Source organism: Necator americanus, chromosome III (assembly GCF_031761385.1).
Source record: "Necator americanus strain Aroian chromosome III, whole genome shotgun sequence".
Lineage (NCBI taxonomy): Eukaryota > Metazoa > Nematoda > Chromadorea > Rhabditida > Ancylostomatidae > Necator > Necator americanus.
Window position 1 is genome coordinate 25,521,814 of NC_087373.1, and position 26,148 is coordinate 25,547,961.

At 41.7% G+C, this 26,148-nt stretch overlaps 3 protein-coding genes across 3 annotated transcripts; 1 reads left to right on the forward strand and 2 right to left on the reverse strand.

Annotated features, from left to right (window-relative positions):
• Positions 1-1,410: 1,410 nt before the first annotated feature.
• RB195_010901 (uncharacterized protein) lies at positions 1,411-1,782 on the reverse strand (the record flags this gene model as incomplete). Its single annotated transcript, XM_064192094.1, has 1 exon — positions 1,411-1,782. One exon carries the CDS (start codon positions 1,780-1,782, stop codon positions 1,411-1,413), a length of 372 nt encoding a protein of 123 aa, XP_064049678.1.
• Positions 1,411-6,051, reverse strand: RB195_010902 (uncharacterized protein; the record flags this gene model as incomplete). The annotated part of the gene is made up of 2 exons (XM_064192095.1): positions 1,411-1,717; positions 5,930-6,051. 2 exons carry the CDS (start codon positions 6,049-6,051, stop codon positions 1,411-1,413), a joined length of 429 nt encoding a protein of 142 aa, XP_064049677.1.
• Positions 6,052-9,520: 3,469 nt separating this feature from the next.
• RB195_010903 (uncharacterized protein) lies at positions 9,521-25,923 on the forward strand (the record flags this gene model as incomplete). The annotated part of the gene is made up of 18 exons (XM_064192096.1): positions 9,521-9,633; positions 14,702-14,852; positions 15,517-15,618; positions 15,682-15,756; positions 18,937-18,998; positions 20,621-20,764; positions 21,384-21,483; positions 21,566-21,721; positions 21,778-21,867; positions 22,159-22,220; positions 22,331-22,436; positions 22,502-22,674; positions 22,781-22,943; positions 24,393-24,482; positions 24,689-24,767; positions 24,948-25,081; positions 25,138-25,260; positions 25,726-25,923. 18 exons carry the CDS (start codon positions 9,521-9,523, stop codon positions 25,921-25,923), a joined length of 2,121 nt encoding a protein of 706 aa, XP_064049679.1.
• Positions 25,924-26,148: the final 225 nt, after the last annotated feature.

Sequence of the window (26,148 nt, forward strand, 5' to 3'; positions counted from 1 at the left end):
ACGGACAAATTGAGTGCTAATTCGCGCCAAAGTTAGATGTGCCAGTAGGACTTTTTCAGCTTTAGAATGCTCGAGAATGTCAAGCTAAGCATAGAGTACGATAAAAGAGCGATAACGATAAAAGTACGATTATGGCAAGTTTTTACGTCGTGGGAACGCCCGTCGAAATTATTAAGTTCTTCGAATTAATATGATCCATTGCATACGACGTTGCGAAGGGATACGCGGTATCAAAGTGGGCAAGACCAAGTTCGCGGCCAATATCTATGCCTCAAGTGAGGGCAATTTCATTCTGCCGCACTTCTTTCAGGAGGAACTGTCATGAATGGAGTTCATTTGAGAGTTCTGAGGAAGGCGAAGCCATGCATGGAGACTAAGCCCCTGGAGACAGTACATTTTTCAACAAGACAGCACCGAGTAGTGAGAGCTATTTGCTCCAACGGCTCTGTGACAACGCTGAGATTTTTTGGTCGAAGGAGATTTGGCCTCCCAACAGTCCCACCCTAAGCCCTCTGGACAACTGCGTGTGGGGCGTAGTCGAGAGACAGCCAACAACGCCACGCACCACAACTTCCACCTCCTCCAGGGCGCTTTCGAAGCAAAATCGACGAATGAATTACGAACAGCTGAAGATAGCATGCAGTGCGTAACGATCGACCAGGTGACAGAGTCAGGGCGACTACACAGAATGAATGTGCTCAAGAAGGATTCCTCAGCTGAGATGTAAGAGCATTTTTGCTGTCTTTGGGCACTGGCTTAAATAAGCAACTTCTTGCATGGAACATTTCCTGTCCGGATTCTAACAGCGTATCTTCTATATCGGAATTGAAAAAATCACAGCAGTGCTAAGCTGTGTACACATTTATGCACATGATGACGAAGGTAGTTCAGGTGAAAAAAGCAACTTAGCTCATTGACAGAAATGGCGATTTTGTAGACAGATGGAATCTTCTGGAAAACAAGAAAAGAAAACCAATTGCCAACGTTGCAAGTGCAATGGCTGGGAATACATCGAATTGGCAGTGCTTTTACGTAAAAAAAAGCAGCTGGTCATCCCTATTATTATTAGTATTATTAAGCTCTGTTATTATATGTAGTCAACGGTTCTGTACTGACACTTCAGGAGCACATCAAGTCATCTACTAGCTCAGGTGTCGAACGAAGTTTGTGTATGTTGATGGCAATAATGTGATGAGAATACAGTAGTAGTATGTATATGTAGTGATGTTACCCATTTGCAGGATACAAAACCAATACTCGAGAAGCACTCGCCGTCGATATTCTATTTCTTTCCTCTTTATTTCCTAGGTTATGCTTCACATCTCAGATCTTCTTCTTTGGAAGCAGGTTGGTTCACCGAAACCAATAACTATAAGCCTTGTTTCCACGGGACTATGCTATAAATTTCCCCTAACCATACAGAAACAACAGGGACAAATTAGCTTTCTTCATACGTGCATATGCGTCTCCAGAACGCCTCAGCAGAAAACGTCCAATATGTGATAAATCATTTTTAGTGGTCCTTGCAGTGGCCACAGACGGAGCACTTTCCGTCTTGTCTTCGTCTGCTGCTGCGCCTCCTCTTCGAACGGACGAACTTCCGGCGACCTTCAGCTCTTGCGGTGCCTGTGAAGTAGTCCATGTAGTTCGTGAGAAAAGCAACTTAGCAACGGAGTCGCTACCAGTCACTCCTTCAGTCCAATGTTCTCTTCTGTTACTGTAAAAACATCTACATAGAATTAACGGTAACGCATATGGGTATAAATCATGCCCTGAGGACATAGAGGAGAAGCGTTTGAGTGAGACGAAAGGGGAGGGTGGAGAGGAGAGTGAGGGCTGAGGCAGTCAGCCAGCCAGCCGAGCTCCTCTGCCAGCTAATCGATGCCTTGCACGGCGGTCGCCATCTCAATACTGCCCCTCCGGCAGGTAAAGCGCTCTACGCGATGCTGCTCATCAGCACCGCCTGCCTCGTAAAATCTCGCCTCGTTTACCGCGAATCGTTCGCCCCGTGCACGACCCTATCGCAAATTCCTCACCACACTATCGTTATCGCAAGTTTGCTGCGCCAGCTGCGTCCACCTGCACCTCCGAAAGCCATAGCCATGAGTTGAAGGAGACCGTGTTTGGTTTACGCGTTTCGAATCCTTCAGCTGAACCATCTACCGCTCCCTTTTCTGTTGTTTCCCTCTTTTACTCCTTTCATGTAACGTTGTTTTCAATGTACGTTCGATAGCGGAGTTACACTGAGAATTCCTGAACTATTCGTAGCGATCACATCGTGATGCGGTCACTGTCTCAGCCTGTCCACAAAGCTGATGTTCATAAGAAATTGGAAAATGACAGGAAAATGGTCGCTGCATTGTGAAAGTGGCGACTATAAAGAGGAATTGATTTTAGAAGCTGTGAATACGCAATGTTCGTTGCGGCTGTTCGCACTTTTAAGCCCTATTGATCAAAATTTGAATTTCCCCTCCGCAGTCCTCTTCCCTTTGTTCAGATGAAATTTCGTAAGTTTTGCAGTTCTCGAACTTTCTGTTTATTGCTCCTACTTTGCAGCAGCTCACCCAATGAGGAAGTTAGAGCTGTGGATTTAGCTGTTGCCCTGTTCAGCGCTCCTCTCTTCCTCTTTCTTTCTTTCTCTCTCTCTTTGTGTTTTTTCTGTCTAGGGATTTGTTCTGCCAGAGCAGATCTTTTGAAAGTCTTTGTGCTCTTTCGCTACTTTGCTGTTACATTTTGCACACATTCCTTGATTGCGTCCTACATCTTAGATATTTCTTGTAAGCCTTGAAGAACGTTTTGAATGGTTCATCAGAATGCAATTCCTAACGGAGATTGAAGAATTCTATTAGGAATTTCATGTCTTCGTGCACAATATTCGTGTTCTTCTGCCAGATTTATTGGTTTTGGCCAAGAGAAGCGTAATGGACCGTACCCGAGCAGTTCCTATGTGATTCTACTTTTTGTTCTGCTACCACTTCATTAAACCTTGTCACAGAAGATTCGTTTTGTATTATTTTGTAGGCAGTTCTAGCGAGGTTTTCTTCTACAGTAACCATCTTTCTGTTAAAGTTTCAGCATTTTCTATCCGTGAGTTCTTGAGGCTAAGCTTCCTCCGTTACTTCGCTCGTCCAAATTTGATTTCCGTTAATTTCTTCCGCATCTCGTCGATCGCCACAAGATATTGCTCTCGTTATTTCCATAATATCATAAAGTTATTTGTATTCGTAAGGTGGTCGTGATTAATGCGATGATGCGGCGTCGGATTACAGACTTTCCTTGCGACCAGCTGCCCCAAGACATGCGACCAGCGTTCAATGAGTGTGTCAGTGAAGAGCAAAGCGACTCATTTCTCCACATGAACATTTGTTTCCGAGCAGCAGCTGTGAATAACTGTGTGTGCGCATGTGGTCTTGTTAAGTTCGTTCGAATTCCTTTACATACTCGTCGCTTTTAATGGAACTCATTTTTAGCCATTAAGAAAAAATCCGAATCCACTCAATTTTACACTGTCACTTATTAATCTATTTACCCTTTGACAAGGCAGTGAAAATAAAAATAAAAATAAGACGTGTCTGCAAATAATTCGCTCAATCTTACCCATCACGACAACCGCTAGTGGTCCTGGTGGAGTGTTAACGATGAGCGTTGTAAATAGATGCAGAAACATAAACAACACCGAGTTGCAACGCATTTCGCCAACTTCGCCTTCGTTCGGCAAACACATCGCTATCCTCTCTGTCTATTTCGGATGGAGGTAAAGTTCCCGAAGGTGTTAGGGAGGTAGCAAAGAACCTCCCGATAGCGGGATATCGACTGATGCATTCATTGTGCATATCGATTTAGCGATGAGGTCGAAGAGTGCCAACCACCGAAATTGCCCTTAATTTTCTGTTCAAACCATGAGCTCGGGCATCGATTCTCCTCCTCTAATCAGTGTGTTCTGTCGTCGAACGCTGTGACTCGGATCCTCTGCACTCACAGCCTTTCATCCTCCTCCTCTCGGATTCCCGTAACGCACAGATCGATTGCAGCCTCTTATTTTGGATGTGAATGAGGCGAGCACAGTTAAAAGAGATCTGTTCTGGTAGTTCTCACTCTTGATAGGCATTTCGATGCATATAAACTTACAGAAGCGTCCTGAGATTCAGATGAGTTTTCAAATCAATTAGACACCGCTCAGGATTTCTGTTACCAAACATTTCTTTGGCGTTAGTGAAAATTTAAAATGGAAAACATTTATTGGACAGCAGCCGACGATTTTTTTGCATGCGATATTATCGCGAGTGTCTACATATGTATGTACGTAGTTGCCATGGAAAACAGTAGGATGCGCGAAAGCGGCTCATTCACTGCTTAATCAACGATCGCGCGCACAAACGGTAACTGGAAAGGGGCCTCAAAGTAAATTACGTCGTACGTTTTTCCTCAAAATTATTTCCTATCGTCTTACTGGATGTTCAGACACCTCTAACAAAATATCATGTGCAAATGTTCGAAAAATCGGAGTAATTTGTTTATTGGGGATGAAAGAAATTTCCCCTGAAATCTCCCCAAAGGAAAAGGTGTCATTAGCGGCTGTTAGGGTGCTACTTATTCAGAAATGCATGCTCTCGAAGTGCAGATATTTTTTTGAGAAGCATTTTGCTAACATTTCTAGAAAACTTGTTCGCATTTTGTATGAACGGCGACATTCTCCTTCAAAACATAATTCTCTCTCATACCACCTCTTCGTGACAAGAAACGATCTCGTGAAGTATCAGAAAAATAGCAATTCGAGAGCGATATTAGTGTTTTCCGAGAAAATTTTCCTAGAAATCCAAATATCTACTTTCCGAAGCATTAATCTAATGAAATGGTGAAAGTTTCTTCAGATAGTTCTTCTCTCAAAAATTCAGGATTGGCTATATGCTCTAAATTGCTCAATGTTATAATCTTTAAAGTGTTCCGTGTCCTTGTGATGCCCACTGAGAGCGCGCCTGTTGCCTGAAAACCCGTTTGCGGCGTTTCGGATAAGCCCGTTGAAAACAATGAAAATCTTGTAAAACTCTCTCTTTAAGTAGACCACCCAGAGCAGCCGAGCCAACAGACATTGAACATTCTTCAGAATTTGATTTTATCAGGAGCTGAGTCGTAAAATAAGTTCGGCGACCTTTGCCGATCGCTTTTGCTCCTCTCTGCCATTGAAATATCCCACTTCTCTCTAAGATGTGAAGACACTCCAAAGACCTTTGGCTTTCTTCGGATTTAGACAACATTTTCGGAATATACTTAACTCAGAATCCTTTCCTAACACTACTGTAGTTCATTTGAATATCTGTATTTTCGTAGCTTTTATGTTTTTTTGTTGACTGGAATTCCATTGTCCAAGTTGACAAAAAGAAGGTTCTAAAGGGTATTCTCTTCATTTTATCATTCGACGTAGAAAGTATAGTGAGTCTCATATGTAAGCTGGTATTTCTCCGTCAAGTCTCCAAATGGGTTCTCGAGCCACTAAATTGTTTCGGAGAATCAGACAGATCCAGTGGAATTTTGTGATCTCAACTTTGTAACCGCACCAGAACCAATAGAAATCCTCTCGTAAAACTTGAGAGAAAGGTGCATCAAATATAGAAACTTTTGTTAAAAACGGGACATACAGCTTTCAAAAGTAATGAGAATAAGGATTATCGTTACGCTGTGAGTCTCAAAGTTTTTTGTAGCCGAATTTATTCCAGGACAGAGGGACCTTCTGTATCTCTCACCTGTTGGAAGAAAAAGACTTCACTTGATAGAATTTCTATACTTCCTGAAGGTAATGTCTAGACAGAACGCACTCCCTTTCTCCTATTCTTTACATATTTCCTTTATACTGTGTAGTTCTTTCTGTCTCTATGGCGAGAAGAACATCTAAGACGGTTGTCTGCATCTCCTTGAACGATTGGAGGGTAACCTTGTCGAGATATGTTGGCAAATTCCCAGCATATCCACTGGGCACGTAATGTCTCGAAGGCATTCGCAGGAAATCTGTTCCTCTTTATCGTTCCCCGAAACGAAAACTGTGGATGAAAACATTCTTTAAAATGAAAAATGACATCTGTAGTATACATTTATTGGGTGTACAAATAAGTTTTGAAGGATTTACAGAAGAGGGCGTAGCTAGCACTAAATCGCATCGGACCATCTTGCAACCACGTTCATGTCATCATTTCTCTCTAAAAATCAGTGTAGGTCATTTTGCTGAGGCATAAACAATCTAGTTTCTTTGTACACTAACTATTTCAAAATTGTGCCAGCAAAACACAATATGTGGGAAGCGCTGCTTTTTTGTTTCAATTTGAAGAAAATGCGGCTGATGGACATCGATTGCTGTGTGAAGAATATAGGGAACATGCTCCATCAATAAAAACATGTGATTCCGGGATATTAAGAGCGGCGATTTTGACACCAGTGACAAAAAACACGAAGCGAAACCACTAAAGTTTGAAGACGCTGAAGTGGAAGCATTATTAGAGCGATAATCATGTCAAACTCAAGCTCGCTGAAATCTTGGACTTGTGACTCAGCAAGCGATTTCAAGACCTCTTGGAGCCATAGGTATGGTGGAAAAAACAAGGAAGCTGGGTTCCGTGTGAACTCAAGCCAAGAGAGGTCGGACGCCGTTTTTCACATGCGAACAACTGCTCAGAAGGCAAAATCGGAAAGTTCTTTTGCATTTAATCATGACAAGGAACGAAAAATTGATGCACTACGACAACCCAGAGTGCGGAAAATCGTGGGTCAGGCAGGCAATGCATCAACTTCAACGGCCAAACTGAATATCCATGGTAAGAAGCTAATGCTGTGGATCTGGTGGGGGATCAGTTGTGATCAGCTGGGAGTGATCTGAGCTGCTCCAACCTACTCATCAAACCATCACTGGAGAACGTTACTAACAACAATGGATGCAATTGAGCCGAGCATTGAAGCTGAAACGCCCTCAGTATGCCAAAAGACATGACAAAATGATCTTTCAGCACAACAATGCTTTACCACATCTTCCAAAACTGGTCAAGAAATGTTTGGAGGCGCTTCAGTAGGATGTCCTACTCAACCCGCCGTATTTAACAGGCAGTGCTCTTCCGATTATCACTTGTTCCAGTCGATGCCCCATAACCTAGCCGAGCTGCACTTCATTTCTTACGAAGAAAGCAAAAATTGGTTCGATTCTTGGTTCGCCTCAAAAGACGAAGGATTTTTTCAACGTGGAATCCGTATACTGTCTGAAAGATAGAGAAAAGTCGTAGCTAACGATGTATAGTACTTTGAATGAAGTACATTGTATACAATTTCCCTGAGTAAAGCTTCGAAGTTGAGAAAAAAAACCTCAGAACTTATTCGTAGCCCCAACACTACTGAAATGGTACGATAAGAAAGCTGCGAATTGTCGCGAACATTAAGAATTCATTTTCCACGACTTCTTTGAAAACCACGGTAGTACGTTAGGTGCAGGCGCACACTACCAGCATGGAGCAGCGTCGTGCGTGCCAGATAACAAACGGCAGGCACAATTTCGTTTTCTCTTCTTATGTGCCAACCTTTCCACTTCATGCTATGACATTCACAGCGCTCGGTGTAACTTTGAGAGAGACGGTGAAATTCAAGTCATCTCTCAGCAATCAATAGTGGCATACCGAGAAACGGGTTTTGTTTCTTTGTGCTTTTTTTTCGCTCACGAGCATTAAATGCTGTTTAACCTTTAAAATGCAAAAAAGTGCTTGTGCTACTTGCTGAACTGTCTTCAGCTGTGTTCGATCAGCTGGATTCAATCATATGACTTGTGTAATGTGTGTGTGTGTGGCTCATTTTTGTTTTTCTGAATCTCCGGATTCCTCCAGATTCCCCACATGTCAACCGCAAAAGCACTGTTGTCTTTAAAATTCACATATACACAACTCCATGCTACGTAAATCGAAGAACCGGGATAATACCGCCTAGTATGTCGTCAAAGTGCAGTCACTCATCGTTCTAATCTCAGTTCTTTTAATTCTCTTTAAATTTTTGATTGGTTTCAATTCTTATTCACAATCATCTTTTTCGGTAAACAAGCAAAGTCTCTAGTTTGGCTCACGGGTGTCCTCAAAACTAAGTGTTCTTAACCATATTCAGTTACCAGCTACCCCTTTGATCTGTCCCATATCCATGTTTTAACCATCCTGGCAACTAAGAAGAGATTTATTTTGCTTGGAATGATCGTATTTTCTTCGTTCTAACGGGAAATTCACAGCGATAATTAGTTAGGATTTAATCCATGTCTAACTTGAGCGGATTCTTGAGCGGAGTGAGCATAATCTTTCCTTCATGGTTCCCCCCACAAACGTCAATATCCTGTTCGTTTTCGCTCCATCCAAATATCAGATTGAAACCATGTATCTTTTGCAAGCGTGCTAACGCCTCATGTACTATTGATTCCTCATTTTGTGAGGTGATTCACCTAAAAAAAAGTGTCATATACACATGGTGAGTCAGTTGTGAAAGTATGTTGGACTACAAAACTGTAGAGTAACATTTTTTGCCTCAATCTTAGTTTGGCTCAACGCAGAAGCGAACTAATCAAAATTCCTCGCCTAACATCCATGGTTGTTTGTGATGACTCGGCTATTTTTACCTGACGATTCCGCTTTACTAATACTGCGCATACATAACATGGACACCTTGCATCGCTTACCAGGGAATTAAAGGCATCACCCCACGAATCTGAGGTGGTACGGATTTCAGGTGGAGTACTCGTATACGGGATCGTAGATTATGGAGAGAGGGATGATCCCGTCCATTTCTTCCTAATTGCCGTAAAAAACGGCCCGGAAGATACGGCTTCGGGCGTTCCGGCGCGCTATTTTCCACAAGAAGTTCGATTGGAGCGCGCCAGCCTTGTGCACGCGTCGCATCTTCCGGGCAGTTTTTTACGGCAATTAGGAAGAAATGGACGGAATCACCCTCCTATCCATAATCTACGACCAAGTATGGGCATTATCCACCTGAAGTTCGTACCACCTCAGATTCGTGGGGTGATGCCTTTAAACGTGAACGAGAAATTCAAATTGAGATTAGTTCGAATTCAGCTAGTCCGTCATGTACAATTCGTCCTTTGTCAATGCTACGGGGCATCGGTTTTCAAAAAAATTCCATTCTTACACATTTCCAAGAATTCTCGCATTTAGCGCTCTCTCACGACCTCATTTTGCACACATGAGAGAAACATGTCGCTTTTCTCTTAGAAATTGCAGTTCATTAGAGATGAATGACGGGACCTGGTGATGTTGTGAATGTACTCCATTTCCTAGGTTACCGAGTTGCAACGATTTACTTCTATCTTATAGGACGAGCGAAGCTACATTTCACATGCTTGGCTCGTTAATGTATTTCCATTTGCATTCACTTAATCGTTCAGTGTTTTCTACTAACTCATTACGAATGAGGATAACGCAGACGTTCTCTGATCCGCCCTTCATTAGTAAAATGCCATTTCAGTTCAGTAGAGCATAGCACCTCAGTTCAGGGCAAGATGGCGGACTTGGAAGCCGTTCTGGCTGATGTCAGTTATCTGATGGCTATGGAGAAGAGCCGAAGTCAGCCAGCGGCACGTGCAAGCAAACGAATAGTGCTTCCTGATCCAAGGTATTCTACTACTGGTCTTTACCTCTCACATCTTCACTTCTCTTCTTTGTCGGCTTTCTTTGGATGTATTTTGGAGGCCCAGCTAAGAAATCTACTCATTTTCCTCCTTTATTCGATTTTTATAAATATAAAATAAATAACTATAATGTGATATAAAATAAGCAAATGAGATATTTTACAAGGACTGGGAGAGCTACAAAAAGGAAAGGGGATAACACCGACACGTTAGTTGTCAATAAAAATCAATACTAATGTTGGTTACATCTAGAGCAAATCAATAAAAAAGCTAAGTATCCGACGTGCCAAAACTCAACGACAGTCCGGCATGGGCGCTACTCAAAGAGGAAATATCTTCAAGTTATGCAGAGGAAGCGATCTAATGAGAATATGTTTGCTACCTGAGAAGCAAAATGATATAAAGCTGTAATATACACGGCGGGAGCTTATGAACGGAAATGGATTTCCGCAAAGATGACTTGAGCTTAAACGCATCACCCCACGAATCTGAGGTGGTGCAGATTTCAAGTGGAGTATTCGTATACGGGATGGGAGACTATGGGGAGGGGGATGATTCCGTCCATTTCTTCCTAATTGCCCTAAAAAACGGCCCGGAAGATACGGCGCTGCACGAGGCTGGGGCGCTCCAGTCGAACTCCCTGTAGAAAATAGTGCGCCAGAACGCCTGAAGCCGGCCAGCCGTGTCCACACGCCGCATCTTCCGGGCCGTTTTTTTACGGCAATTAGGAAGAACGAAATGGACGGAATCACCCTCCTCTCCATAATCTACGATCCCGTATACGAATACTCTACCTGAAATCCGTACACCTCAGATTCGTGGAGTGATGCCTTTAACTTCTTCTCAGGTCCTAGTTCTATTCTCTGACGAATCTTTTCTCGAAATGTGTTTGACATTGCTTCAAAATCCATCCTCTGGAAAATGTCTTCTTCTCCGCTTTCATCGCTTTCCTGGAGAAGGCTTTGTTCCTGCAAAATAATGCTGCAGATGCACAAATCGGTGCATCTTTCTTCGTACGCTTGTTTATTGTTCCCATTCAAACGGTTTTCTTACAGCACGGTCTCTGACAAATCCTAAAAGTTTCTGGAGATACATTCGCCATTTGCCTCCACCAGGAACTGTATTGTGTCTTTTAGTGCATGCTGTGCTAATCCTCCTTTCTCGGGTTTCACACGCACATCGATTAGGCCACAGCTTCCACTCTAAATGCGTTTTAGTGATCTGGAAGTATGCTAGAACGAGCAAACACTCAGAGAACAACAGATACGTGCCCTCGGAGATGCAAAATTACTTGATGGGGCTGGAAGTAGCCTTATACCACATAACATATACCTAGTCCACCGTGTTATATTTTCGACATAGCATCGATCTCGCAAATCTATACTAATCATTTGATTTGACTAGATGTTAATGGGTTATTCCACGAATAAAGAGCGGATGTGGCAGGGTCGGCACGAGGTTCGGCTGCTACTGTACGATCGATTGATCGAAATCGCCTTAATGCCTCTGATCCTTCCGTGGTCCCGATAAATTGGTGCTAGATTTGGGTCTTGGAATCTGTCTCTAAAACACTCGACGGATCGGTTCGCTCTAGCAAGTCATTCTAAGGCTTCAAACCCGTTCATAGAATTAAAACAACTCTGAGATGAACGCGTAGGCGCATCCTCATAGGGATTCGTCAACGTCGCGCACGTTTTCCTTCTATCCATAAATAATGTGAGTCCCTGTGAGTCGTTTTCGTCAACGACGAGTGAAGTCTGAGGGACCCGGAGTGAAAATCTATCAGAAGGATGGAAAAGCGCTGTAGAAAAACAGAGGAAAATATGTTAGAGATTAGTGAAAATTTTGTTTATTTTACTTTTGAAAAACGAAAAAGGTGAGTATAGAATACCTTGCTGTTCGCACGGTGATAAAATACTTCCAAACCCCTCACACGAACATCCCCATTTTTTACCAGAGGTGCATTCTGGTAAAAACATGGTATATAATTAACTGTGTTATTTTTTGCGAATGTCCTGATTCTTACTCCATCAGATACATAGTCAACGTATTTCTCTTTGGAAGAATGAATAAGATCCAAATGAAGCTGTAATTACCTTCTTTTCCATCCATACTCTCTGGCGTAACTTGATTGATTTCCCGGAGCAAATTCGGTGCATGGAAGCTCTCCCGGGGACCTAGCCGTTCGTCACATAAACACATCCGGTGCTAAATCAGCTGGCTATGCATGTCCGCCGCGAGAGAAGAATTTATGTGCAGACAAATTTTGATTGAATAACAGCAGATATATGGTGCCTTTATCGAAGGGAAAAAGAACTGTTGGATAGTAGTATTTCCAGCCTACGCGCATTTATTCGTCACAGCCGGTCTACCCAATTTGATACGTTTATCCAAGTCATATTATAAGAACACCTAAGAGCTGCCCATGCATTAATCGTTCGATACAGCTGACTGGTTACTTATGCAGTTATCGATGCAAGAAAGAAGCAGAGAGAGAGGGGAAGAAGGAAAGAAAGAGAGAGAGAGAAAGAAAGAAAGAAAGGAAGAAAGAAAGAATTGGCAGACTTCCACAGTTGTCGTTCCTAGCTGTGTAATGACGTGAAGAGTTGTGACGACAACGACAAAACATAAAACGATAAAATGTAACACGAAGACAAATTAACCATACAAAAATTTGAAAGTTTTGCAATGGAGAAAATTTATACTCTTTTCATCGATAACCCCCCACCTCCTTTCCTCCCATGTTGAAGAATTAAATTTTTAAACAAAGTGCCCGATTACTTTGAAGTATCAAGGTTTGATGGCTAGCACTGGGAAGAGAAGCTTCCGAAATTCTGGTCCATAAAGTCGCACAACTACCAGGTAAAACGACGTGAAGCATGAGACACGAAGCCGCGCTGGAACCAGCGCGGCGGAGCGGAGTGGATCGACTGAAGACCCTTGCTGCTACCAATCGTCTCCGCAGTTCGCGATGGTCCCTTCTCTTCTTCCAACCGCTTTGTCCACCGCACCGCTTCGAACGCAACCGCTTACGCAACTGCATCGTACTTCGTGTGGGTTTGACTCGACTGTATGCGATAATGTGGGTATAAGTGAGCTGGAACCTTTGTTAACTTTTCTCTCTTTATGTGCGTATTGTTCTTCTTCGTCACACTGTTCCTTCGCTTCACGTCAATCTCGAACGGAAGCTCTTCATTTATTCACTTTAACTTTTCTTATGTCTGTATTGCTTTCAAATCGAAAGTGTTATGTTCAATTCATTCACACCACGAATTTTCCTCAAAATGTTTTCAATGGAAATAATGGAAGGCGAACCATTAAAGTTGTCGTTCAAAATTTCTCTCCAAGAGAATTTTGTATTGTTATAACATAAATACATTTTTAAATATTTCGGATCGTCCGTATAACAACCGCACGTGTTACAAGAAAATCTGCGTGAACTGTATTTGGGGAGGGGGAGGAGGGCATGCACTCAGTGGCGCCCTCATTTCTCGAAATAAATAATTAAATCAGTCGGAGCCAAAAGGCCTAAGCATCAGTCTTAGAGGATCTATGACATGTAAGCTAAATTTACTAAGAGGAGAAAGTAAGTAAGAGCGAAATCGAGAAATAGGTGCGCCACTGAGTTCCCCCCTCCCTCCCAAGTACATCCATTTTCCACGAAAATTGTTCTTAATTTCACATCAGATAACCTCCTAAACCGATACGAAAATGAAGTCCCTTACGTTAATCCATCCGCTTGGGATACACCAACGCGCTCTCTTCAATTCAGATTTGAGATTTACGAACACGTGTCTAGCCTATACAATGATTTGCTGGGGTTAGCGGTCTATCGAGTTAGTCGCTTTATCGTCCCAGGCAAGCTTGACACCAATTCGTCGACCGCAGAAGGCTGACAAGCTTGGTCGGCACTGGTGCAATTTCGAACCATTGATCGATCGTGTAGTCACAGTGGAATCTTTTCCAAATGCGCTACACTCGATCCAAGCCCCAACACCAAAACCCGTGAAATTTCGGGTGTTTTGTCTTACATCAATCAGTACGTTGATAAGTAATTAGTAGAAAAAAAGTTTCTTTTCTCGTCAAGTTACTAGCGTCAATGTAACTCAAGAATACAGTTCATTGTGCACGGAAATGGGAAGCACAAATGTAGTTGTTCATGAAAAGTAACGCTTGGAGATAGTTTAGAACCGGAACACTCCCATCTCGACTTATTTCGTTCATATCTGATGAGGGTTCTCGCTAGAGAGACACAATTTTTCTCGAATTTAATTTCGAGTCTATTTGAGAAAAACCGTTGGAACTGTATTTGGTTACAGAGGACAACTTCTGTTAGATAATCATATTCTTTGCATTTCTGTTGTTGCAAAGTTCTAGCCATTTATCAAATCAGAAAATACTAAAAAATAACCACAAAAATGGTAATAAAAACTAAGTAGAATATATTCAAAAACTCTCAAAAATAATGTACTGTGAAAATTTTTGACATATTTACAAAAATTTGTGACATCACTCACAAACGTGACAAGAAATTCGTAATCATGTTCAGTTGTGGGCGAGATCTGTTTTCAAGGATAAAAAATGAGCATGTATAAGAATAAATATCTACGGCTATATAAATAAGTAATACAAAAAAAAACATAAGCAAACACATAAGCAACATATCTGTACTTCTGCTTGCGGCGCAAAGAAACCAATCGTTTAATAATGCTCTCGAATGCTGGGCGCTGAAACGAAATTTTTGAAGCCAGGAAAATTCCTGACCACAGCGGCACAACATGACGGTTCTGAAACATAGAAGTGCCGTATTTCACTCCCGAGGTGGTTTCTTAAATGTTTCAACTGTTGAACCATACGACGATGATGGAACGGTTTTGACTGGCGACTTTCTCTGGACACTGGACACACTCACTTCACTTTTAGAGGGTTTCCGGCCGCCTATAGCTCAGAAATAGGAGATCTATCAGAGTATTCATGTATTGTAGTGTGTTGTGTCAGTGTATGCAGTATTTTTTTCTGCTTTTTTTCTGAATTAGTTCCTTTTATTTTCAGTGTGCGAAGCATCATGCAAAAATATCTCGAGAAAACCGGTGAAATCAAATTCGAGAAGATCTTCAATCAGAAACTTGGCTTTCTTTTGCTAAAAGATTTCGCGGAGAATGTGACAGAAAACGCCTGTCCTCAAATTAAATTCTATGAAGCGGTAAGGACATTTTTCATTCTTCTCCTTATCTCGCTTATTTTAATTTTGACATCCAAGGAGATGAAATTGTGGAAATTTTGCATTTCTTGAGCTGATTTTTTATTTAACAACATGCGATTTGTGGCTTTTTTCTGTGAGAAATCTTTTTAAAAAACCATAGGTGCGACAGGGATGGGTCTAGTGCAGCTCAAGTGATGAGGATCTCTTCACCAACCGTCTAAAAGTTAAGAAGGTCCTTTCTGCACCCTCAAAAAGTGAAGTAGTTCGAACACTGGCTCTGATTATCGCGTATACGAAAAAGACTATTAATTCTCATCCATTGAGCTGTTGTCCAGTGACTGTAAAATCTTAAATTGTCTGTAAACATTGTCCCATAAAATCATAATCGTATTGTGTTTTTCATCATTACCTATTGTTCAATTTTGCCTGGAAATATTTTAGCTCATCATAAACACGTCAAGTTATTTACGTTTTTATTTATAGGGCTATGGGTTTGTAAGGACCACGACGTTTTCACGAATCTTTTAATTCAAGAAGGACTGTTTGATATGCATTTGTACAAACTGATGCAAACTTACAGTCCCTAATTCCTAATAAAGTTCTAATTGTAGTGAAATGTCTTTCTACATCACCAAAAACAGATCAGCTAGATCAGGCATTCCAGATCAAGGAATACGAAAAGATGGAGACACCTGAGGAGCGACTGACGAAGGCACGCGAGATCTACGATCACCACATCATGGTCGAGATGCTCGCCCACGCACATGTGCGTTTCATTCTTTCTACTGCACGATGGTATCCTTCCACGGATTTTCTTTTTAAATTACAGAATTACTCGAAGGACTCACTACAACATGTGCAATATCATCTACTTAAGGGGAATGTTCCTCCTGATTTATTCCAGGTCGGTTAGTAGATTATTTGCCGCAAATGTGCATATGCCGAGCATTCTGCTCTCCTACTTATCGACCGCGTCCTTTTTGTGGTCGGCAGAGTTGATGAGTTCTAAAGCTCGGATTCATCCGTGCTCCCAGAGCATTGCTAAAACGTGTAGCAAGAACCAGAGTCGGAGTCAATTGACTCTTAAAGCACATCGCAAGAAAACTACCGTATATTTCTCAGGAGAGCAGTCAAATGCAACATTTACAAGCGAAATATCTCCGTGCTTAAGCCGAGAAGGCTGGAATTTCTTGAGTGCAGCCTTTTTAAGAGTCAGCTCTAGCGAAAAGCAAACTAATGTCCAGCAGCTAACTAGTGTTCAGAAGGAAAAAGGACGAAGGCACTTAATGACGTGATGTCAACTCTAGTATTCATCCTTAAATCCTCCATCCTGAGAGACCATCCATCAAGTTGCTACTAGACGTGAACTGGAAACCAATGTCATTTTTTCAAACCAATTATAGAAATTCTTTTTCAAAACAAACTAAACCTAAACAAACAAATCATAAACATTCTTTTTCTCGATCAATATTCCAAAGAGGCCGATCACTAGTAACCTTCTGCAAGGAAAATGTTCACCTCCAGACCTGCAAAATGAAAATGGTTTTTGACTCTTAGAGGATCTTCTAAAATCTGTGCGCAAAATGACAAGTTTTCTGACCTCCCCAATATCCACTCAAATATGCTCCTGTAAATCTTAGAACCCAATAGCAAAGTTTCAAATGTAATCTTTGAAGTTTCTAATGAGAATTCTCAATTTCGAGGTTGAAGTGAGCTCGGACTAATTAAATTTCATAATTTTACCGGAAGGGTTTTTTATAGTGTTGTTTTCTACCATTTTCAGCTATTTATGTACAATCATGTAAGTGTAAGAGACTATTTAAGGTGCATCTCAAAAATTTACCAAAATGAAGTCAGAAGCACATATGTTTCGGCAGATTTTTCCATAAAACGTTAGACCTTTTTTATTTTCCTGAAACATTTGCTGAGCGGCAAACGCCTTTGCCTACTCAATATCTTCCGATGTGTTATCTTATTTGAAACACGCATTTTTTTTGTTTTTGTGCATGTTTTTTTTAATTGAAGCTTCTTGATATTTTTGGGAAAAATTAGAAGCTCACAAATCTATCCAAAAATTTCTGACCTCGAAAAAGTTCCCAGAAATCTAAAATTCAAAATTAATTGATTAAATTTGACTAATTCTGAATTTAATGAATATTTCATAGGTTTAATTCAAAATATAAAATACGGTTAGTCTTTAGAGCAGTCCAGCGTTGTGCATGTCTCGTTTAATTTTTTGTTTACCTTGAAAATGGAAAATCAACAATATGCTTGCGCCATGTGATGCTTTGGGGGTTGAAACAAGGCAATAGTGCTGCAGCCACGGCTCTAAAAATCGCATGGTGAAGGAGCGATAACCGCTTGAGCGGCACGGAACTGGTTTGACAAATTCCGTTGCGGGTATGTGACTTTGAAGGAAGAACCAAAGGGGTGGATGTTGGGGTCGCCGTTTAGACATTAATGCCGATTTTTTGGCGTCAATAATGAAACGAAATTCACGTCAAACAACGAAAGAATTAGCAGAGAGGCTCAATACGTCACAAATTTTGTTTTTTATGTTGTTGAAGAATAAATGCATGAGAAACAAAATCGTTGCTTATAACTCAAAATAACAACAATAGTTGGGTCAGAACCACCTGAAGCATGGCTTAAAGGCATCACCTCACGAATCTGAGCTGATGGGTGCAAATGCACCACGCTTCAGGTGTTTTCTGTGCAATCTGGTGAATCACAGCTTTTTTCACTGGTGACTTTCACACTGAACCACGACTGTTTAAATCCTTCACCTTTTTTCCGCTGGAGTCGAGATCGAGGTCGAGAGCAAAGTCAACTTATTATCACCCATAATTACATGACTTGAATGCAATCCACATTTCTCAAATATTTCCTAGAATAATAATTCTTCATTTCTAGGTAATGTCATTTAAAAACCCATTAATCAAATTTTCGAGAACTAGACGCTTCTCATTCCAAGTCATACTCTGGATAAATTCACTGTTCAACGGCGTGGGTTGCTACAAGAGTTGTTAGAGGAAGTAAACCACGAATCTGATGTGGTAAAGGAATTTGCGGGAAACGCCGGAGAGGAGTTGTAGATTGGGGCAATCGGAGTGGTTCCGCTCATCCTTGCCTAACCATCGTAAAAAAACGGTGTGGGAACGGCGTTTCCTCCGACGAGGTACGTTAGAACGCATCCCTTTCACTCTCCAGTACCCTCAGCAGCCTATTCTTTGCTTTTAATTGAATAGACTGGCGTGGAGACCTGCTGAATCTTCGCACCTGGATGCGCCGCTTCGCTCAACGCGCTGCGTTGCAACTGAAATCGTCGTAGGAAATTTTGCCTTCCTCGTCGTGTTTTACGACGATTAGGAAAGGATGAGCGGAACCACGCCGGAACCCGCAATCTACAACCCTATCTCTAGTTTTCTCGCGGATTCCTCCAGCACGTCAGATACGTGGTATGCTGTCTTTAATTTCGAGATACACCTGCAGATGGAGCGTAAACATAAATAGAAAATGAGGCGATTGAGGTTTTGCAGTGTTGACGAGAATTTGCACAGTTTTCGAGCTGCGCAGGAGTCACAGAAAGCGAACGATTTCGGCTAATTTCTGAATGACTCCTGATTTATTTGCATAATTGGTATTCCACTGGTGCTGGAAGGTGTTGTCTAAGTGTTTTTGAAATGGAAATCACCAATTTCAAACTGAGTAATCCATCTGCGCATGGCTCATTCAATAGTGATTTTATACATGCAGCGCATACTCAATGTTTGGGTCTCAGTTATTTTTTATTTGCGATTTATTCCTTACACGAACACAAAGCGCGCACTATTTATATTAAAATATTTTCTGCCTCTACATGTTTAAAAACTCTATATAACCAACCTCGTACCTCAACCTCGTAATAGACCTCTACATATTTAAAACTTTCATTACGTCACCTCGATTAAATTAACACCTTATCATCTATGTAGACACTAGAATCAGCAGCACCAACAACATCCGAGCAATAAAAATTGGCTTGGACACTGCAACATAAATAGCAGCAGACAGTGCTGAATCTGTACTACTAAACGCATTTCAGAGGTACGTGATAGAGATATGCGATCAGCTGAAGGGCGACATCTTTCAAAAGTTCCTAGAGAGGTTTGTTTCGTTTTATGGATTCCTTTTTCCTTTGTATATTTGGCAAAAGCCGTTTCGCGGCGTTGGATGGTCCTTCCGCGCGTTTAAATTTATCCATTTGTTTGTTTTCTTATTTATTACGGTACTTGACATGCCAAAAGGGATGTGATAAGGACAAATACAAAACAAATATTGTAAATACATAATGAAAAGATAAAAAAGAATGTAACGATCAGTTCCGTGCACGATTCCGAGCCAGATGCTATTACTGAAATCTCAAACCGCATTAAGCAGCATATTTTTTTCTGTTCCTCTGCCTGCACTCCTAAGCTCCAGGTTCGGATCTGAGAGCAGAACATTTGGGATATACTCGTGAAAATCCATCATTTATGTAGCTCTGAATTTCATCGCGAAATGACAACTGCTTTATTCTTTATTAGAAAAAATAGCAACAAAGAAATAGATTAGATATTCAATAGACCTTAATTTAATTAATTTGCGGGCTCAAGCTGATGGGGAACCGGATGGGTCGGATTTGTCTAAAGACGACACACTCTGGCGAAGACGCAGGGAGCCGCGTTAGGCCGCAACACCCGCCTGCCGTTCAACTCTAAGTTCTAGATTAAGTAAGTTAGCAGCAAATAGAACATAAAAAATGTAAAATATAAAAAAGTGTTCAAGTTATGCTAAACATGGATGGACTGAAACACCATTCAGCTACATGTTTTTCACAACATCTCTGGAATTTTTTCACATAAAGCTCTAGGTACATAGAAGACATGAATTGATTGATTCCTTACCGCTCAAAAGCCAGAAAACTGCACGCATCAATTCTCTATGATATTAGTTATAATTCATAAAATCGTCTCCAATAATGCGCGGAAAACTGCCGTACCTCGGAAGTGGAGAGTTCAAAATTGGATCAGGTAGACCTGGACCGATCAGTTCAGCTGATGGAGCAATTCTTTACGCTCGTATGCGCAATGAAACCTGTTTTACTCGCTTCAATTTCATCAGTCATACAGGTGTAAGCTGACGCGTCATAGGATGGATATATCAGTTCGAAGCTCACGACCCACTTATTCCCTGAACTCTTAAAGCTCCATAAACTTCGCAGTTTTGCTGCAAAACCTGCAAGTCATCGCGCGGACGCTTCATACTACTGAATATGACGGCGAAAATTTTTCTGAACGCTGTTTTTAAAACAGTTTTGATAGTATCGTAATCAGAATGTTCAAATTTTCGAATAAGTGTTCTGAAACACAGTTCTGAAACATGATTTGAAAACTATTTTGAAAAGTAACCATTTGAAAAACCGATCCATCTGAAAAGCAAAACTATTTGAAGGATTACTAGTAGTAAGTAAACGACATGTCAGTGAGCTGACACCACCTATATTTGTACCATTCATTTTTGTTCACTTTTTTATTGTTGTCTAATTATGATATGTTCCAGCTTTCTTTCTTTCCCACTTTCAAGTCGGGTTATCCTCAACGTTTTGTTAGTTAATAAACGTTGCCTGCGAAAATGTTTCTCTTTTAAAAACTGGCAACGAACTAGTCGAAGGGAATCCATCGCCTGCTCCATCAGCATACGCTCCACTTCTTTTCTAAAGCATTATCAGCTCAACTGCACGTGTTTAGCGATAAATTCACTCGATTCTGTCAATGGAAGAACCTGGAGCTCAACATGCAACTGACGATGAACGACTTCTCCGTGCACCGAATTATCGGCCGAGGAGGATTCGGAGAGGTGTACGGCTGTCGAAAAGCAGACACTGGGAAAATGTGAGCGTACCGTAATACGTCCACCCATTTGTTTAACAATTTCCTTCAAATAACTTCCTCATTCACAAAACTTTCGTGATCGACGCTTTAAAATAAGCAAAAGAATTAACGTTCTTTATTTACATAAATGATTTTGAAAAATGTGACAACTGATAATTCAAGCTCCATACCAGTGTTTTGCATGAAGTAAGCTGAAACGCGATTAGCTCGAAAGTCCTATCCAGTTTTTTTTTTTAGGATTCTCGACGTATTCGCAGGATATAGAAATATAATATAACATATATAATAATAAAAAGAAAATAATCGGTGGAATTTCACCCGTTTTCGGAACAGAAGTCACATAAAATCGAATTCTGAAAGCATATTTGGAACTAGCGACTCAAGTGCTTTTGACTGGAGTTCTCAAGGTTTAATTTCGACCTCTTTCCATGACATCCGCAAGTTTTTGACGAATTAATTCGTCGGGAACTGATTTCGAAACACAAGTTGCGGATGGTGTTGTGCTCACGTACATGTACATAATAGTATTAAATTCAACGTTGCTTCATTTTGCGATTGTTCCATTCTGGAATGTGCACAATTGAATCAATGCGTGATCTCTTCAAAGATTATGTTGAAGGTATGCTATGAAATGCTTGGATAAGAAGAGAATCAAGATGAAGCAGGGCGAGACGCTCGCACTTAACGAACGCATCATGCTCAGCCTCGTTTCTACAGGAGTGAGTTGGCTGACCCTCGTGCAGAAACTCCCAGCACCCACAAATGAACTAATTAAGTTGGCTAAACGGCTCCGTTTTCCAGCAAGACTGCCCCTTCATTGTATGCATGACGTATGCATTTCAATCTCCAGACAAGCTCTGCTTCATCCTGGACCTTATGAATGGCGGAGACCTTCATTATCATCTCTCGCAGCATGGCGTCTTCACCGAACAGGAGATGTTGTTCTATGCATCAGAAGTGTGTAGTCGAAAGTGGTTAATGTTGGGATCTCTTGTACGATTTTAGTGTTTCAGGTGATTTTGGGTCTTGAACATATGCACAATCGTTACGTAGTGTACCGAGATCTGAAACCCGCCAATATCCTCCTTGACGAAAATGGTCACGTAAGTGGAAGAACTGCGTCTACAGTCGGATGAAAACGACGTGAAGATCGATACAGTTGCATAAGCGGTTGCGCTCGAAGCGGCACAGCGGAACATAGCGGTTGGAATCTAGGGGGACTCTTGCTGTTACCATTCCTCGCTGTAGCTCGCGATGGCCCCACCCCGACTTCAACCGCTGTCTCCGCCGCGCCGCTTCGAGCACAGCCGCTTACTCACCTACACCGTGATTCATGTCGTTTTGATACGACAACACTTCGGAGCATTTCTCACTGGCCTGAATTGTTCTTGCAGGTTCGTGTTTCGGATCTCGGCCTTGCCTGCGACTTCTCGAAAAAGAAACCACACGCCAGCGTGTAAGTGTTTAACTTATCTTTTTGATCCTGACAAAGCTGTGGCGATCGTGTTGGTCGTACCGCGCCCCATTATCCGAGGATGTATCGAAGACGTTTTCTTTACGATTCAGTGGGACTCATGGCTACATGGCACCGGAAGTGTTGGCTAAGGGAGTCGCGTATGACTCTTCTGCTGACTGGTTCTCGCTCGGTTGCATGCTCTACAAACTCCTTAAGGTAAACAGGAAAACAACTTTTTTTTTCTTTTTTTTGTACTAAGTGTAATACCAGCCATTTTCTAGGGGCACTCTCCATTTCGACAGCACAAAAGCAAGGATAAGAATGAAATCGACAAGATGACGCTAACGCAAGACATAGAGCTGCCTAATGAAGGTCTGTCACCAGAATGTCGTGATCTCTTGGAGGGACTCCTGAAGCGAGATGTTCCGGATAGGCTTGGATGCAGGGGAAGAGGGTATGTGTTATTCTGTTTCTGTTTATTACTGCATCTTCGTGCAGGCATCCTTCACTGCGGCGAAAATATTTCGATTTAGAAGATGCAGCACTCTTTTAAATTACAGGCCTTCCGAAGTGAAGGAGCATGCCTTCTTCCGTGACGTTGACTGGCAGACAGTGTATTTACGGCGTATGACTCCACCTTTGATTCCTCCACGAGGAGAAGTGAACGCCGCTGATGCTTTCGACATTGGCAACTTTGACGACGACGAAGTGAAGGGCGTAAAGGTGAGCAACAGTCGTCACGCATGCTTACCATTCGAAACTCACGAAAAATCTACCTATTTCCTGTGGAAACACACGACTTTCGAATGTGAAGCATGTCAGAGCAGGAAGCATGTCTGGCAAGGCTATTAATTTCGATATCACAGTGTTTCCTCGTCAACATGACCAAATCTATGGCGAGATCTAATTCAAAGTACAGATCTTAGCACTTAAAATGAAATCTGGACCTAAACAGCAAAGAAACTTAGGAGGAATGGCGAGGAATAAGGTTAATGGAAATAAATGGACTTCCAGATGCATTGTCTTCGATACTCAACGCAATCTCATCACATTCTTCAGTGTGTGTGGCATCTAGGTATTGCAGACACCCATAATATAATGTGGAAGTATAAGTAGAATTCAATTTGTGCTTAAGAAGTTTAAATCTAGGCCTTGAATGCACTTCTAATTATCTACTTATAGGTGCTTTCCAGTGACCGCCACGAATTTTGACGCCGCCTGAGATGCTATAGTCGGGTCAAAACGATCAGAATGAAAAAGTACATGGAACTGCTTTTTTTGTTGAGTGATCCATAGCGCAAACCTAGAGTACTGTTGAAATTTTCTCAACTAAACGCTATGAGAGATTGTTTTACCACGGGGACTTATCATCAAGTGTATAGTAGGGTCAAAACGACGTGAAAGTCGGTGCAGTTGCGTAAGCTGCTGCACTCGAAGCGCTGCAGTGGAGCGTGCCGGATAGGATCGAGGGGGACCCTTGATAGCACCACTCATCGCTCGCCGTAACCTTCTACGGTACCACCTCGATCTTATCCGCTAGCTCCGCTGCGCAGCATCGTGCGAAACCGCTTACGCAACTGCATCGAACTTCATGTCGTTTCGACCCGACTTTAATTTTAGAATTTCGGAGTGGGGAACATTGGAAGTGGGCATTTGAACGGAAGTGCGACCCTCTACTACCAGCGACTCGATGAAATTCAGTTGTATTCATCGTAAATAGTGAGAAGCCAATACTCCATGGCACAATGCTCCTAGTAACCCTCGACGTCTTTTCCTTTCTCATTTTTTGTTCCCCAAATCGGTTATGACTGCACTCCTGTGCCTTTTCTCGAAATTCTTTTCTTCTCTTTCTTCGGTGAATTCAGAACCGAAATCAAGAGAAGTAGAAATGATGTTCCTGCTTGTCTAAATGTGATTTTGACCACTGCACTTCTGAGAACTGCATCTTTCCAACAAAAAAAAAACACACACACACAAAACCCGAAGTTCTCGGCGAACATTTGACTAACAAACATAAAGTTTTGACTAATATTAACATTTGCTATGCATACATTTCTATTTTCCAAAATTTCCGGACGGTCGAAAATATCGTAAATATCTGTAATCTGTAACCGTTACTTTAGCAAGTACAATTTCTCATGTGTAGTCTATAGATCTCACTTGTCGTTTTAGTTGGCTGACTCTGACAGCGAACTCTACAAGAATTTCAACATTGTCATTTCCGAACGATGGCAAAATGAAATAGCGGAAACGATATTTGAGGTGAACATCTATCGACCTTATGTTATTTCTTTTTTTTTCAAAAACCCATTACCGTCAGCACGCTTAGCTACCTTTTTTCACTCCTCATCATTTTCGTATTAGTTTTCCTTCACATCCTTCTTTTGCAGTCAACCCTCTTTCTACTTTTCTCACAGTACTATCTGTACAATTTCTGGATGCATAATTTGCATGTCATTGTTTTTCAGGTAGTCAACCAGGATGCAGATAAGGCAGAGAGCAAGAAGAGATCGAAACAAAAGGCAAAGATGAACGTCGACGAGAAAGGTGCTACTCAGTATTTGCTTGTAGTTGTAAAGTTGCCGCAAGGCTTCTGTAATGCTTCAGGAGTTTTTCGGAAAAGGAAAATGAAAAAGTTGTGGTCTCAACATTTTGTTAACCTTCTTCTGAAAGTATTCACGTGATCAGCGTGCGTTTTCGATCTTATGCTCCTGATTATTTCTTTAGACTCGGATGTAATTGTGCACGGGTACATTAAAAAACTGGGCGGCCCCTTCACATCCGCTTGGCAGACGCGATACGGGAAGCTGTATCCATCAAGGCTGGAGCTCTACCCAGAGTCGCTTAGCGGAAAACCGGAGGTGATTTTTTGTAGTTTAGAAATTTTTGATAGGAAATTGTCAAGTTCGATTTTCAGCTGGTGTTTATGGACCAGATAGAAGACGTGTGCGCCGACTTGCAAACAGTCAAAGGAGAAAACGCCATTGTAGTCAAACTACGAGATGGATTCAAGGAGCCACGGATCAGTTTAACCAACTCGGTATGTTAATATCGATTTGTCAGCTGCCTTACAGTAAGGATCCATGTATATATCTTTTGCGCAGCCGCTTAGCGTAACCTTACGTTTCACAGTTTCGAGCAACCTGTAAGCAACTAAAATCACTTAATGTTTTTGAATACTCGTGTAAGTGCTGGTAAGCAATTTATCTTATAATCTATATGACAAATATTACTACAGAACAGTGTTTTACTTGATCACTTGAGTGCTTTCAGTCAATCCTAGAGAGAATTTTTGATATGCTAAAGCAACATTATTGTCCGCAGTGTAGTAGCAACAATATTACATTTACTTGCAAGAAGAGATGGGTTCAAAATCCACGTTCAATATGTAAATATGTGTTTGTCCACATGTTTTTGCGTGAGAATCGGATCTGCAGAGGTATCAAAATCAATAAAAAGAAAACATTTGGAGAAACTCGAGGACTAACCTCCGCCCCGATTTCAGGATGAAATATCGCTCAAAGAATGGCACACGTCGCTACGGACAGCGCACAAAGTGTCGTCGGAACTTCTGCAACGAATGGGACGAAAAGCGATCAAGATCTACGGAGTGAATCACGATCCAATGCTGAACGAGGCCGATCGACCCGCGTCCGTCTCCAAGTACATGAATAGAGCGTCGAGTGTCGACTCGACCGTCTGACTTTGTGCCGGCCATGTCTCCCACTTGTACATAGCGCCATTGAGATGTTTTAGCTCTTTAATTCTGCTATATCCGAAACGGGGAATCTTACTCTCTGGCGATCTGCCCATCCTCCCTCCGTCGTCGGAGGCGCATACCGCATCGCGTCGCAAGCACTTTCTGATCCTTCGTTGCGATCGCAGCCAAGCCGCTGACTCATTCGTTCTTTCTGGGTGCTTCACATTA